This window comes from Vitis riparia, chromosome 13, assembly GCF_004353265.1.
Source record: "Vitis riparia cultivar Riparia Gloire de Montpellier isolate 1030 chromosome 13, EGFV_Vit.rip_1.0, whole genome shotgun sequence".
NCBI lineage: Eukaryota > Viridiplantae > Streptophyta > Magnoliopsida > Vitales > Vitaceae > Vitis > Vitis riparia.
The window spans coordinates 27493637-27509565 of record NC_048443.1 but is presented as its reverse complement, the minus strand read 5'-3'; the positions used below and the strand labels follow the sequence as shown (position 1 = coordinate 27509565).

At 37.7% G+C, this 15929-nt stretch overlaps 2 protein-coding genes across 2 annotated transcripts in view; one reads left to right on the top strand and one right to left on the bottom strand.

The window, feature by feature from the left end:
* LOC117928060 (two-component response regulator-like PRR37) overlaps positions 1-4289 on the top strand; it is a 31977-nt gene extending 27688 nt beyond the window's left edge. The window contains exons 6-9 of the mRNA XM_034847832.1: positions 1864-2047; positions 2151-2580; positions 2675-3449; positions 3833-4289. Coding sequence (XP_034703723.1) covers positions 1864-2047; positions 2151-2580; positions 2675-3449; positions 3833-3940 — 1497 coding nt within the window. The 3' untranslated portion in view covers positions 3941-4289. The remainder of the gene's footprint in view (positions 1-1863; positions 2048-2150; positions 2581-2674; positions 3450-3832) is intronic.
* Positions 4290-5536: 1247 nt separating this feature from the next.
* On the bottom strand, positions 5537-15459 carry LOC117928062 (elongator complex protein 6). The gene is made up of 5 exons (XM_034847834.1): positions 15202-15459; positions 13512-13584; positions 12694-12896; positions 12444-12590; positions 5537-6387 (listed from the first exon to the last, which is right to left on the bottom strand). The coding sequence occupies exons 1-5, from the start codon at positions 15424-15426 to the stop codon at positions 6265-6267; spliced, it is 771 nt and encodes a 256-aa protein (XP_034703725.1). The 5' UTR covers positions 15427-15459; the 3' UTR covers positions 5537-6264.
* Positions 15460-15929: the final 470 nt, after the last annotated feature.

The following is a 15929-nucleotide window of genomic DNA, read 5'->3' as shown; positions in this document are numbered from 1 at the left end:
CTGTTTTCTAATCATCTATATATTGAACAATGTGCTAATGCAGCCATAGGACCAACACATATTCCTCCCTTAACACATATTCCTGCTTTTGGTCTGCCTTGTATATGGATACACTCCCATTTCTGCCACCAGATCCTTGTTTCACCTTTTTACATGGTTTGCCCTATATTTGAGATGAGGGGTTTTGAGTGTCGTATCATGATCCATTCTAATGGCTTTCAGAATGAGTTCTTCAGTTGAAAAAAGAATTTCTTTGCCATGATTTTCAGATGGTAGCTCCAGAAGTATGGCCAAAACTGACATAAACATCATAGCTTTTTGTGAGCATTGGAAATTGGATTTCCGAGAATGCACGGTGAGCTTATGATCCAACAGTTTCCATAAACCACTTGTGAATACACTAGTACAGTTTTCTATCTCATTCAACTTGATGAAAATAGCAGCAAGTAAATCCAGAGTGTGAAAGATCCATTGTAGCTTCCATAAGTTGTTAGGTTTTCCAAGGTGTTCCCCATCTCAAATTCTTCAGAGAGTAGTAGCATTATGACAGTTCCCTATTTCTTCTTCTTGGTACTTCATTTTAGGTGTTCTTCCTCCTCATCAATGGTTTCTAATGAGGATTTAGGTTGACAACCCCCAATAGGATTCCTTCAGAATATCTTTTTGTATTCTCTAAATTCTCCTTTTAAGTGTTTGTGACAAATTGTCCTCCTCTTATGCTCATGATCATTGTCATTTTGTTTTCTGCTTGTTAATAGTTGTGATATTTTGATCATATCCAGCGCCACTGTGTCATATTTTCCTCCCAGTCTAGTTATTGAATTACTAGATAGTGAGTTGGATGATGGCTTAATAAATAAGATGTTTATTGATTAAAGTTTGTGAAATTTGGTTCTTTGTTTAACTTTAGTTCTGCCTTGGGAAGTTGGTCATAACTTAGCTGCAACATTAAAAGTTCAATAATATAAAAACTAGCAAGGTTTCTATAGCTTTCTGACTATTAGGTATGCATCAATACCATATTACCTGTCAAACATCAATAAGAAATAAGAAGCAACAAATTGTGTTGGTATCAATTTTTTAACTAACATTAGACTTGGATTTTATGCTGACTTCTGCATGAAAAATGTCATTCAACTTTTCATATAGAAACATCCAGGGGTCTCAACACTTTGAAGCCTGCTTAAATGTAGTGTTCTGTGAGCTTTGTGTTTTGTACGACATATACATACATACATACATACATATATATATATATATATATAGATAGATAGATAGATAGATATAGATATATATATATATATATATATATATTGTGTAGAGTTTAATGACTGGAAACTCAATAAAGGGTAGAACGTAATAATGAAAGAGAGAACCAGATAGAGGGCAAGAAGGGAGAAAGTTGTATTAAGATTTTGGTCACATGCAATGAAGAGCAACAACTGAAATATTGAATGGTATGGTTATATTTGAAGGCACTGCAAGGGCATAAAGAAGGTAACAAGCAAATAACTCAAGGTGGTGACGAAAAGGCACAATAGCCTATGATTTTGCTGACGGTATAGCTCTAGATACAGTAGAATAACTAAAAACATTTCTTAAGCCAACTCCAGATAGTCAATAAGAATCTTATCTCAAGTATGCTCTTCCAAATGTATATGTGAGTGCATTTAGCATGTATTTATCTAGGCACATAAATTGTGAATGTGTGTGTACTGTTGGCAATTTGCAAAAGATTGATCATCTAACATTGTAATTGATAAAGGTTTAATCTAATAGAGAACTAATTCCTTGCAATACGATGTTGGGTCTCAGAACAGGCCAATTAACTTTTTGTATGCACAATTATGCCTTCGTTTGCAGAGTTCTTGGACTAAAAGGGCAGTAGAAGTTGACAGCCCCAAACCAATGCGACCATGGGACCAATCGGCTGATCCTCCAGATAGCACTTGTGCACAGGTTACCCAATCATGGCCTGAAGCATTTGGCAACTACCAGGTGCCCATGACTTCCTCCAAGGATTACCAAGAACAAGATGATGAACTTGGTATGCATGGCTCTATTTGCAGCAACTGTGATTAAACTTCACTGTTGTCTGATGTCTTTCCATATTTCTTTTGGTTAAAACTATGCTACATTTTATTCTCTAGATAATGTTGAAATGGGCAAAGACTTGAAGATAGGAGTACCTAGAAACTCAAATTTACAGCTTCAAGATGATGTAGTAGGCGCTAATAAGGATAAATTTCATGAATTGACCTTGAAGAAAGATGATGAGAAATTAGAGAACAGACAAATGGACCTCAACAGTAACAAGCCAAATGATGAATTGGATAAAGAAGCTGTCGATCTGATAAGTGTCATTGCCAACAATACCAATCCTCAGAAAAAAAGTATGGGCTTCAAAACTCCAAGTGGCCTCTCTGAGGTCCCTGAAACTAAAGATAAGGCCATGTACGACAAAAAGGAAATACCTTCCCTTGAGCTCAGTTTGAAGAGGCTGAGAGATATTGGAGGTACTGATACCAATCCCCATGACCAAATCATTTGGAGACATTCCGACCTATCAGCCTTTTCAAGGTATGGAGGAGACTTCAACACCTAAAATAATCTAATTTGTGACTAGTAACCAAAACTCAAATCTGAACCTTTATGTGTTTTTTGTTATGGGCAGGTATAATTCTGCTTCAACTGCTATTCAAGCTTCAACTGGCAATGTAGGTAGCTGTTCTCCACTTGATAACAGCTCAGAAGCAGCAAAGACAGAATCCATGCAAAATTTCCAATCTAATTCGAATGGCGCTCCTCCCAACCAGAGTTCCAATGGCAGTAGCAACAACAACATGGGCTCTACTACTGATGATGTTTACACCAAGCCAGCAGCATTCGATGATAAACCAGATTCCAAATCTGCAGTCAAACATCTCCAGCACTCTGCTTTCCAACCAGTACAGAATACAAGTTTGGCCGATTTTGCAAATGCCAATACAATTTTGACCCACCCAAGTGCCATGCCCCCACAGGTCCAAATCCAGAACCACCATTACCATTACCACCACCATGTCCATAATATATCACAGCAACAGATACGCATCCATGATGATTTGGCTTTGACCAACATGGCAAAATCTGCTCCACAGTGTAGGTCATCCAATGTGTTGAATGCGCCTGTTGAAGGTAATGCTCGTAATCAGAGTTTGAATGGGAGTGCATCAGGAAGTAACCATGGTAGCAACGGCCAAAATGGGAGTACCACTGCTGTAAATGCCCAAGGAACAAATATGGAAAGTGATGATGGAATAGCAGGAAAAGGTGGAGCAGGTGGAGGAAGTGGGAGTGGAAGTGGAAGTGGAAGTAGGAGCGGAGTAGATCAAAACCAATCTGCACAAAGAGAGGCTGCATTAAACAAATTCCGCCAGAAAAGGAAAGAACGATGCTTTGAGAAAAAGGTAAGTGTAACTTCTATTTCATTTTGATGCTTTTCATCCTATAGGGCAGCAAGATAGCTGAAGATACGCTGAATCTTTCCTCAAGACTCTATAGCCTGTGAACGTATTAGGATTCGATGGAACCCTGTGCATTGCACATGCACATGCACATTCGTGCACAACTACCCAACAGGTAAAAAATACCATGCACGGTGGATTTTATGTATGGAAGAAAATTTCCTTTATCTTCCATCACTAGAAAGGGCCATTTGTGCATTCCCTTGGTGTATTCTTTAGTCAGCTAAGTCAGTCGTAAAACTCAAGTTAATATTGCATTGTTGTTTACAAGCAGATGAATTTGAGTCTGGAGAACTGAAAATTCTTCCCTGCATCATGTTTTTCAGGTACGATACCAAAGCAGGAAGAGACTGGCCGAACAGAGACCACGCATTCGAGGACAATTTGTTCGTAGGGTATTCCATGATATTAACAGCGAGGATGCAGACAGCTAACGTAAGTTCCATACATGAGATTAGCCCTAGCTGTTGTACAGGGAGGAAGCATTTACTTCAAAGGAAGTGGGAAATTTGGGTGAAGTGAGAAAAAAAAGGTGGAAACTATGGTGATTGCAGACTTTAATTGATAATAGAGACCTCGTCTTGGACTGTAATTTTAAAAGGGTGTGTGGATTTGTATGCCTCCTACTACTATGAAAATTATCAACTGTGACTTCTGCTGCTTTTCCTGGAAATTAAGGAATGAGAAATGAACAGTCATTCCAACCGAAGAAAATGGTTACTCACCTTTCAATGGTGTGGTATGTTTACCTGGAAAGAAATAAATTCCCTGATACTTTCCTCATTGATGCCCTCCCAAATCGCATCCTGCCGGCTGGCTTGAATGCCATTTGCCGCAAGAGAAGAGTCATATTTAATGTTGCAGGCCAAATTCCAATTGCCAATTATAAGATTATAAAAGAATTCAAAGTTCACACACACATAATATATGAAAAAAAAAAAAATATATATATATATATATATATATAGAGAGAGAGAGAGAGAGAGAATTAACTCAGATAGAGAAGCTTTCTTAGAGAGAGAGAGAGAGAGACTAACCACAGATAGAGAAGCCCTTTTTGGAGTATCTGATTGCCCAGAAGCTCAAGGATATGGAGTAAAAAAGAAAGGAGAGAAAAAAATGGAGGAAATATGGACTATGGAGACTGGTGAGAGATGAGATCAAGCATGGAGGCCAACACACCTCGTATGGTCCCAATGATTTTGAGCCACATCACTTTGTATTTTTGACCATGGTGGGAAATAATTAGGGAAAAGTTTCCAATAAAGGAGGCGGTGTGAAGCACTTTGTAGCTGTTGGTCTCATGCATTGTCCCGAAAAGGTCTGCTAAAGAAAACAGTTTTTCTTCGTCTTTATTATAAACCCTTCACATGATTGGTTGAGATTTTTCCTAAGTGTACTGAGACTAAAATCATACCCTCTGCCCAACCTCCTTCCAATTCCTCTTCTTCCAAGGCAGTTTGGGCAGGTTCTTCTACTCTGGTTCATGATTTCTCTTGGTTTTATGGTTAACCCTGGATGACATACCGATGGGTGGTCATAAGTTCAAAACACCGCCAAAAGAGAGAGCACAAACCCAAAGGAAGAGAAAAAAAAAACCCAATAACCTACTCACAGAATGACCAAAGGCGTTTCAGATATCCAATTGAAGTGGAATGCTTCAATGCTTTAACTTCAAGATAGGTTTGGGTTACAATAAAAGTGTAATCAATGGTATCAACACTACATATGCATGGATTCCATTTTTTGCTCATTATTTTGTATTTGATCATATTCATTTGTATCTTATTTTCATCCTTTATATTCTTCGATCTCATTCTTTTATACCTTGGTTCCATGATTTTTACTTTCATAGGATACCCTAGATTTTTTTTTTTCTCAAATTTTCCATATTGGAGATTTGAAAGTAGTAGGTAGGTACCTCACCTCTTCAATGCCTTAGTTTTCTTCTTTTGAGATCAACATTGAGATCCTTGGATTTATTCATTCATGGCATAAAGTCAAAAGGAATCTTTTTTGCCCTGGAAAAGAAGCAACCAAATTACATCCACCTTAAAATATAGAAATAGAAATCAACATATTTGATATGTAACTTGGCCCCAATAGATGGTAAAGAACGAAAATTCAAAACCCTAAGATCTTGAGGATCAACAAATTCCAAGGAAAATATAGGAGTAGGTGACCGGAGAAGAACCCCTTAAGAATTCCAAACATGAGTCAGAAACACAAACAGCAACGATGTTTGCAATGTTCTTTACCTCAAATAACCAATGACCTATATAATACTGGTAGGTAGCATGCAAACCCTGTACCAAAAACAGAGTCCCTGAGGGCTGTTTAGGAGGAACAAATATGCATCCATGGAATTGGGGTAATGTCTTCTCTTTCAGGAAAAGAAAAAGGAACACAAAAAACCAATAGGGATATTCCATCTTCTCTTTGTATTGTTTCTATCAGTACAGGGCACTCCTTGGCAGAGGGAGCTTTGCAGAACATGGATAACCAGAAGGATCAAAAGAAGAATCGCATCCCTTCTTTTACTTTTGTATGTTCCCATTAGTACAGGACAGTCCAAATCCAAGAGGGAGCTTTCTCCAAATAAAATGGATAAAACAGCCTATTTGCAGAGCCGTGGTAACCAAAAGCTTTTTCCACCTCCAGAGTTGGGAACTATCAACTATGTCGCCACAAATGGAAACCCCAATTAACATCTTCTATTCTACACTTACATTTTCTTAGAATATAAAGCCATATCTCTTCAAGTCCGAGTCCCTGGATAAAAGCATTCAACACTATTTTCTTTAACCTTGAAATGGAAATTATGTGTCCTGTTCCTCGAGTTCCCCTGCCCCTCACAAATTCCCTTGTTCAGAACAGTCAACTGCAGCAAAGGAAAAAAAATTGAGAAAAATAAAAAAATAAAGGGATCATAAAACAAGCATAACATCGACTTGCAAAAAAAATTATTTTTCCATTCAAAATCACTTAGTCATAGAAATATTTAATTCATATTAACAGCATTCCCTTTTTAAATGTTGGTCAACTGAATACAAGAAAACTAGATTAGAGCATATTGGCCACATTGTCAACAACAAATTATTGCAATGGGGAGGGGCTCATGCTCAAGAAATCTTAAAAAATATGCTATGTCCCACAAAGACTTCCAAAGTCCACCACCTGTCTCTCATGATACCTAAATTCCTCCAAAGCCAGATTCAAGACCAAAGTGCATTGCCACCTGCTAGAAAATCCTATTCGGGAATATGTCCTCCTAAAAGGTCCCAAACAATCCCAACAAGCCTGAATAACCTATTCAACAACGTTAAGACAACAGGTAATGTAGGAAAAGATGATCGACTGTATTGCTGCAGCCCAAACAAAACACATCACTTGAGACTGAGGGCTTTAAAAATTCTCCTCAACTGCAACAGGAAGCTAGTATTGACCTTTCTTTTTGGCCTCAAGCCATGCAAAAGCCCTAACTTTAAGTGGAGCTTTTGTATTTCCAAATGAAATTGTCCAAGAAGAAGGTTTAAAAGATCTCATACACAGGACTAGAAAGAAAGAGTGTGGGAAGGGCAATCCTAAAGAGGTCAAGGACCATACTGTCTGACTAAGAAAGGAAAGCAATATATAAACATGAAGTAAAGAGAGTAAAAAACATATGAGCATGTCAATGTTTTCTTCAAATAATTTATTGTGAAGTTCGAAGACAATGGATGAAGGAGGAATGGTCCAAGATAGAGGAAATAGAAATATCTCTACATCCCAAGATGAGTAAAGGTGAGGAAATTGATCACCCCACCATGTATCTTCTTGGAAAGAATCTTTAAATCATCAGCAAAAGAAAAACAGATAAACTCTGAGAATTCAAGGAAACCTTGTGCAACAGCTTGATATGGACAACAGTGAGACCACCTAACCACTACATTGGCATCCCATCCATTAGAAGTGTGACCATAAATGCTCCTAATAAGTCCATGCCAGGAAGCATCGCTCTCTCTAGAAAACTTGAACACCTGCTTCTCTAGAAAGGCTCTATTACCCAGAAATCTTCTCAAAACCCCAACCCCTTTGACTTTCCAATCAACAAACCATGACATTACTATCAGATAAGAGATATGATTCAGAAACACCAATTAATCAAATTATAAAGAATTACCAATTCCCACAGCAATCCACGGATCTAGAAACAACTCCATGTAACAAAACCTTAATTCCAAGTAATTGAGATCAGAACATCCAGCTCTATCGAGGGTCATATCCTTCATTAGATCAAAGGTTGTTTTTCCTCGCCTCTACAACACAATTCCTTCCTGCTTCATCTTCATCTTTACAATGCCCCTAACCATTTTTTTTTCCTTTTTCTTTTTTCTCTTTTTTTGATCAGACAATGCCCCTAATTTGGATCCAATCGCTTTCACCTTCAGGCACATAAATGTAGAATAACTTTACTAATCTCATCTTCTAGTGTTACAACCAACTTCAAACAAAATTCATTTTTATTTCTAGTTTTTTTTCCAATAGAAACAACTTCATTGCATCAAAACCTAAAAGTACAAAAAGGAATTGGTTATCCTTCCTACAAAGACAATACACATCACGAAAAGGCTGCCAAAATTGTCCCAAAAACCTAACAATAATAATACAACAATCAAAATACCCAAGTAGGTAAAGACCCCCTCTACAAAATCCTTTAGACTAAAACATCTTGCCCAACCAATGAAACATCTATGTGGTTCCCTGAGTATGGAACAACCAAAAAGAAGCATCCAACACAGTTGACAAATCAAGGATCTTGCATAACATGGAATCCAATTTCCTAGAGGCAGAAGTCAAGGGCCCTTTGGCTGAAGGAGGGAGATAGCAATACCAAGTTCTTTCACCGGATGGCTAATGCAAGGAGAAGGGGAAACTTTATCGGTAGCCTAACAGTTAGGGGTATTAGGCTGAGTAAAGAGGAGGAGCTTAAAGAAGGGATTGGGTCTTACTTTAAGTCCATGTTTGAGGACCCCATAGTGAGAAGACCAGAAGTGGAGTCTGGTCTTTTTAATACTCTTGATTCCTTGGATAATGATATTTGGGAGGGGCAATTCTCGATCGAGGAGGTGCTCAGAGCTCTCTCAGATCTAGGGGGAAACAAGGCGCCAGGGCCGGATGGCTTTACGCTGGCATTCTGGAAGTCTTGCTGGCCTGTTGTTGGGGGGGAAGTGATGCAGGTCTTTGAGGAGCTCCATTCGCAGAATGCCTTTTTTCGAAGCCATAATGCAACCTTCTTAGTGCTTATCCCGAAGAAAGAGGGGGCTAGTGATGTGCAAGATTATAGACCAATCAGTCTAGTGGGGAGTCTTTATAAAATTATTGCTAAAGTTCTAGCAAATAGGTTGAAAAGAGTGATGGGAAAATTGGTCTTGAATAGTCAAAATGTTTTTGTGGAAGGGAGGCAGATTTTGGACGTTGTATTGGTAGCTAATGAGGCGATAGACTCAAGGAAGAGAAGTGTCGGGATAGGCTTAGTGTGCAAATTGGACATTGAAAAGGCTTATGACCACGTAAACTGGAGGTTCCTTCTGTTAGTCTTGGAAAAGATGGGTTTTGGTCCAAAATGGCGAAAATGGATTTTTTGCTACATATCGACTATGAGAATGACAGTTTTAGTGAATGGTACTCCCACAGATTTCTTCTCAACATTTACAGGCCTAAGGCAGGGTGATCCACTCTCACCTTATTTGTTTGTGCTGATCATGGAAGCTTTCAGTAGTTTAATTTCAAGAGCTGAGGAGAATGGTTTTATTAGGGGCTTCAAGGCAATGGGAAGACGTGGAGAAGGGGTTTCGGTCTCCCATCTGTTGTTTGCTGATGACACTCTCCTTTTTTGTGAGGATAATAGGGATCAACTAATTTTTTGGAAGTGAGTTGTAATCTGTTTTGAAGTAGTTTCAGGCCTAAAAATTAATTTGTAGAAAAGCGAAATTATTCCAATTGGGGGAGTGGAAGAGGTGGATAGAGCTGCTGCAGTTTTCGGGTGTAAAGTAGGGAATCTCCCTACGAATTATCTAGGTTTACCTCTTGGAGCCTCCCACAAGTCGTGTAGAGTTTGGGATGGGGTAGAAGAAATATTCAAGAGAAAGTTGGCTACATGGAAAAAATAATATCTCTCTAAGGGAGGTCATCTTACCCTCATAAAGAGCACACTCTCAAATCTCCCTATCTACTTTATGTCACTTTTTGTTATCCCAAGGAAAGTGAGACTCAAAATGGAAAAAATTCAAAAGGAGTTCTTATGGGGAGATATAGAGGAGAGAAGGAAGATCCACTTGGTAAGATGTGCGGTTATTTGCAAAGATAAGAGGCATGGAGGGTTGGGGTTAAGGTACTTGAAGGATTTCAATCATGCTTTGCTTGGAAAATGGCTATGGAGATTTCCTATAGAAAGGGAGAGTTTTTGGAGAAGAGTCATTGTTGGTAAATTTGGGGAGGTGCAAGGTGGGTGGACCACTAGAGAGGTGAGGGAGTCTTATGGGACGGGCCTTTGGAAAGACATTAGGAAGGGTTGGGAGGAGTTCTTTCTTAGAACTAGGATTCATATTGGAAATGGGAGACGAACCAGATTTTGGTGGGACATTTGGGTAGGAGACTCTAAGCTAAAGGATCTCTTCCCTTTGCTGTTTAGAATTGCAACTAATAATTCTCCAGTAGTGGCTGATCTTTGGGGAAGACAAGAAGGTGGAGGCGGGGGATGGGAGGTGCACTTTAGAAGACCCTTTCAAGATTGGGAGTTGGAGGAGGTGAACCGCTTTTTAGGTTACATTTCTGCAGTAAAGGTGCAAGAAGGGGAGGATTTTCTGGTTTGGAAAATTGAGAGGAAAAGGAACTTTTAAGGTAAAATCTTATTATAGGTCTTTGAAAGAAGACAATAGCCCTTTATTTCCAGAAAAGGAGGTTTGGGGTTCATATGCCCCTTTAAGAACTCGTTTTTTTGCTTGGGAAGCAGTTTGGGGTAAAATTTCCACTGTAGATATGCTAATGAGGAGGGGCTGGTCTATGGTTAATAGATGCAATCTGTGCAAAGAAAATGAGGAAACAGCGAATCACATCCTAATTCATTGTGGTAAGACAAGGGATCTTTGGAATTTGTTGTTTTCTTCGTTTGGGGTGGTGTGGGTGCTCCCAGAATCAGTGAGAAATTTGCTTTTTGAATGGAAAATGAAAGGCCTGGGGAAGAAAAGGAGTGTAGTTTGGAAAATGGCGCCTATTTGTCTGTTTTGGTGTATTTGGGGAGAGCGAAATCGAAGAATCTTCCAAGAGGAAGAGATGTCAGATATGAGCTTGAGGAAACTCTTTCTTTGGTCCCTGCTTGAGTGGTCTCAACAATTTGTGGACTTGGACTTGGACTATCTCTCTTTTCGAAATATGTTGGGTGATCAGGTTGTTGTTTAACTAATCTTTCTTAGGTTTTATCTTTCTTTTGTTGTCTTGTTTTGGGCCTTCTTTATATACAGCCTATGTACATAGGGAGCGCCCCCTGTTTTTTGGCGTGTTTTTAATCTAATGGTCCTCTTTGTCTATCAAAAAAAAATTTCCAAGGCCCCCTTGTTCTTTGGGAAGCCCAAGAAATAACTGTGGCAAAATCAACCCCCATTGTAAAAGTAGTAAGGCCCAAAACTCTGCCCTGGATCAAGCCTTCTACAACTGCTAGTACATCCATGTTTATAGCTAGAGGATGTCCATTGTGCTTCAAAAAGCTGCAGCATTCCTCTCAACCAAAGTACCCACCATTAAGTGAGAATGACAATATGCCCTAACACCTTGAAAAAGTACTCATCCAAATCAACAAACTAGTCCAGCCATGCTCCTTCTTGACAATGTTGTTTGCTGATGTCATCAAATTTAACAACAAAGAACCTCTAGCCTTATAGACATCCTTCAAAATTGTCCCTTCTAGGTATGGGCAACATCCTTTCTTTTTTATCAGAAACGAACATATATCGATATTACTAAAAGTTCAAGAGAAGGATGAGAGGTTCTTCTCACAAAATATGAAAACTATTCAAAGTGAGACTAGACTCCTCTACTATACAAGGGTAACAACAAACATAGGCATACACAAAATATCTCAGAAGCTGGAATGAACTCCTCTCAATGTTATCCACCCTTTTTTAATTACAAACCGAAAAGCCAATTGAGTTGAATAGCATTAATTGGAACTCCTCTAAAAGCGAAGGTGCAAGAAGCCCAAAGAGAGGAATAGAAGTGAAGTAGATCCCATAACATCCCTTCCATTCTCCACTTTTCCTCAAAAATCCTAACATTTCTCTCTTGCCACACTACCCAAAGTATAGTGACACAAGCGATTTGCCAAAAAGTCTTGCCTCTAATTGAATTTCTTAGCCCTTTAAATGAGATAATCATCATATCTCCAATATTCCTAGGCCAAGCCCAATCCATATTGGCTAAAGTGAAGAGCTTATGCCAAAGACTCAATGTTATTGGGCAACATCTTTTTCAATCTCTCTTCTACACCTTCATGGAAAATAATCCCAAGCCAAAGTAGGGAAGCTAGGTAACCAGCAATAAAACTTTAGTCACTTCTTTATGGACAGGTTGAAATTAATACTAAAAAGGTTTCCTCAAATAAAAAATGTTAACATCATTGCACAATTCACAAGAAAAGAACAAGTGACACTCAATTTATCAAGTGTTAACAAGCAAATTGATGGAATTTCATTTAATAGGGGCATTGTTCTTAGTTAAACCAGTAGAATCAGATAAACAATGCTAATGATGGCTCATTGCAAATCAAGTACTACAACCACTGTTACCTGTAGAATGGCTCATTGCAAATCAAGTCCTACAACCACTGTTACCAGTATAATCATTTTAACAATACTAATAATGACTCACTCAAAATCAAGTCCAACAGCAACACAGTGATACCTGTCCATGCACATCAGTTGCCAAACCAGTGGAGAGAGGTTCTGCCTTTATCAGAATGTCTGCAAGGTACTCCATCTGTAAAAGAAGTGCAGGTCGCTCCATGCTTGAATAGATATCCCCATGATTAACTGTAACTAATAAACAGCCCTGTGAGAGAAACAAAGTGAACACACGGTAAGAAAGTACAGACTCAACAATAGCTAACACACAGAAGAGAGTAGACAAATGATCTAAGAGTTGCTAGTCTTACAAATTCCAATGTTAACGTGTGGCAGTAATGCAGAAAATCCAAGACATGATTTGTAGAACCATTAGCGGCCACCTCCATAAGAGAGATATCATCTATCATTATGGTAATGCTCTTTCGGTTCTCATCATGTAAGGCTATAATCACCTTTTGTATTTCCCTATACAATGAAGGAAGTCCACCGCTGGTTTTTCCTTCATCTCCATCTAGTCATGAATCAAGTCAAATGAGACCTCTTGTCATGAACTCAATTCAATCAAAATTCACATCAAATTAGTTTTCTCAATTTATTAACAAAAAAGAAATTAAACAACTGCATCAAATCACACAGTTTTGAAAGACCCCAATACTATATATGACTTGGCTGAAACCATGTTGAGAAAAAAAATGAAGCGTATTGCTCAAGTAAAAAACCAAGTGCAGAGTAAGTCCAAGGGAAGCAGAACCATTGAAAGGCATAAATTCCAAAGATTCGTTTTTTTTTTTTTTTCTTTTTCACTAGGTAAAGATAGAATATATTAAAAGTGCCTAACAAAAGGGCACAAAAAGATAGACATGTTATTACCAATCAAAAAAAAGGTAGACAAGTTGTGTACAAAAGGCCAAATGGCCAAAAAATGCTAAGGGTCCAAAGATAATAATTCTACAAATAATTATGACTTTAATTCTACAAATAATTGGACATATAATCTACAAATAATTCATATTATTTTGACTTTAATTATATTAGTGGATACCTAAAGATTGCAACTATTGAATCCTGTTGATGACAAAAAGAATATAGAATATTTAGCATTAACCATGTCACTTGATTTTCTCACCTGGACATTCCAGTGTAAGCAGGTTAAAGAAAACAAATCTCTTATTGTCCTTTTGCGTGACTAAGTTGCAACCCTGTTACAACAACAAAACTAAATTTGCGAATGCCACTTATGACCACACTTCAAAAAATACTAACTAGAAATACATGCCCTCTGAAAAATATCTAACTACTAGGAAGATAATCCCCAAACAATGTAAATCAAGCTATGAGAAGAGGAGAGAGAGGGAGATGTGAACCATTTTATAACCAAACTTCATAAAATAATTAACTGGAAAAATACATGTCATCAGACAAACATCTAACTGCAAGGAAGTTTGTACAAGGACTGCCACCAAACAAACTAAACCAAGCTACAAGAAGAGAGGGAGGAGTGTGGGGGGATGTGGGTCTTAAAATTCATTATGTTTCTCCTTTCTCATTCACTATACTCTTTCAGAAATGGAACCAAGCAGAAATTTTCTCTTGTCACAAGTCTTGTAATATACATGATATGCATACAAACAAAACCTTTCATCAAGGAATCCCTATTTGATTCATTCACAATACATCTCACTATACACACTGAAATTTATAAAGGTTAAAAAAATGAATAACTTTGTAATTCCCTCTCATCCTTTAATTGAAAAGGCTAAATCATATAATAAAATGAGTATGATTCATCCACAACTACGAAGATAGCTCAGACACTAGAGCAGGTAACTGAAAAATCTCATGCCACTAGTACAAATGTGGTTCGTGGCACATGATGTATCTATTCTACAAATTAATTGATTTTTGGGAGGGAAGGGATGGGGTTGTGGGAGAAAGAGGGAGAGAGAGTATCCATAGAAGTACAATTAATGAGTGAAAGAATATTACATTTCAGCTTTTAAAGTTCAGCACGGAATATCTAAAACAATAGATTGATTTGTAGAGTGATCATTATTAAATCCAAGTTAAATCAAGTAATGAGTGGAAAACAACTTTCAATACAAATGATCATTCGTATGAGTGGTTGGTGATTCCTTTTGGCTTATCGAATGCCCCTAGGCCCCTGATATGTTCATGGGTAAGATGACAGCATGATGCAAGTATTAAACCGCTTATTGGTAAGTGCATAGTTTATTTTGACGATATTTTCATATATAGTCACAACTTAGATGACCACTTTGTAGAGGACAAATTGGTGTCTTTGAGTTATGTGATTTCTTCTACAGGTAGTATGGTGGGCAAGGATAAGGTGAGGGCAATCCTTGAGTGGCCTACACCTACTCTAGCGAGTGGTATAAGGAGTTTTCATGGCCTGGCAACTACTTATTGGCTTGGCAACTAATTCTGATTCTTTTCTTCATCATTTTATGAGATCAGAACTGAGGCTTTTTTTTCACGCAACTAAATTAAGCTCCATTATGTCTGCACTCGGCAACGGTATAAATAAATCGCTCTAACACTACTCCACTCCATTTTTCATCAGGACCATCCAGAGCACCAAAATGATCCTTCAATTACGGAATCCTCGTGAAACCCAAATCTTCCTAATGCCAATTTTCCTTTTCAGAAAATAAAGGTCGAAAATATTGGTTCTCAATAAAAATTCACGATCTTCTTAGCATTACTCAAAACTCACAATTCAATACCAAATTCACCCAAAACACAATTATCATAAAAAGAGCACAAACTTTTTCTTGAAACAAAAAGGAATAACTTACCAATTTTCGTAAGATGCGATCGTAGTGGGAAAATGGTTGAGAAAACGCCAAGAAAATCACAGCAGAAGTAGAAGAAGTGTGAAGAGCGAGAGAGCGCTTGAGGACGTGATGAAGAACGAATGCGCCATTGGTTTCGACGCAGTCCTCGATCACGATCACTCTTGGCTGTGTCCAATCCAGAGCTAGGGCTTCGTCCAACAGCGATGAGGAACGATGATGATCCATACCTAGGGTTTTGACGATGCCTAGTGTTTATGATTTTTGAATTCTGGGTTTGGGGAGGTTCATCCTTGGTATGATATTCAGGCATCACGTGTCACGCACGTGATTGTAAATAAAAACAAAAAAATGCTACCTGACGTGTCATGTATTTGTGTGTGTATATATATAATAATGGATTTGTTCTTATTTGTGATATTAAAATTACATATTTGCGACCAAATTATGCAAATTCTTTTATTTCAATAAAACATATGACTCAAAAATCGTGTCAAAATATGCTTAGGACTAATAATATATATAAATAATTTATAATTTGAAAATAATATTAAAAAACCCGACATATTATGCATCTAAATTTTAATAATTTAAATCGTATCTTTTGATCTAACCTTAAGCTTTTAAGAAAATAAAAATCTTTTTGATGACTGTACTTGAAATTATAATTATTTTCTAAAACAAAAAAATATGAAAAATGCTTTGAATTTTTTTGCATGATTACATAAATA

Bases quoted from the DNA above. Each gene is read 5' to 3' on its own strand.
- LOC117928062 (XM_034847834.1), bottom strand. From the start codon at position 15,426: ATGGATCATCATCGTTCCTCATCGCTGTTGGACGAAGCCCTAGCTCTG. The intron at 13,585-15,201 runs GTAAGTTATTCC...TTGTTGTAACAG, and splicing joins ATCGCATCTTACGAAAATTG to GGTTGCAACTTAGTCACGCA. The intron at 6,388-12,443 runs GTATCACTGTGT...CCTTTGCTGCAG, and splicing joins CAACTGATGTGCATGGACAG to TTGACTGTTCTGAACAAGGG.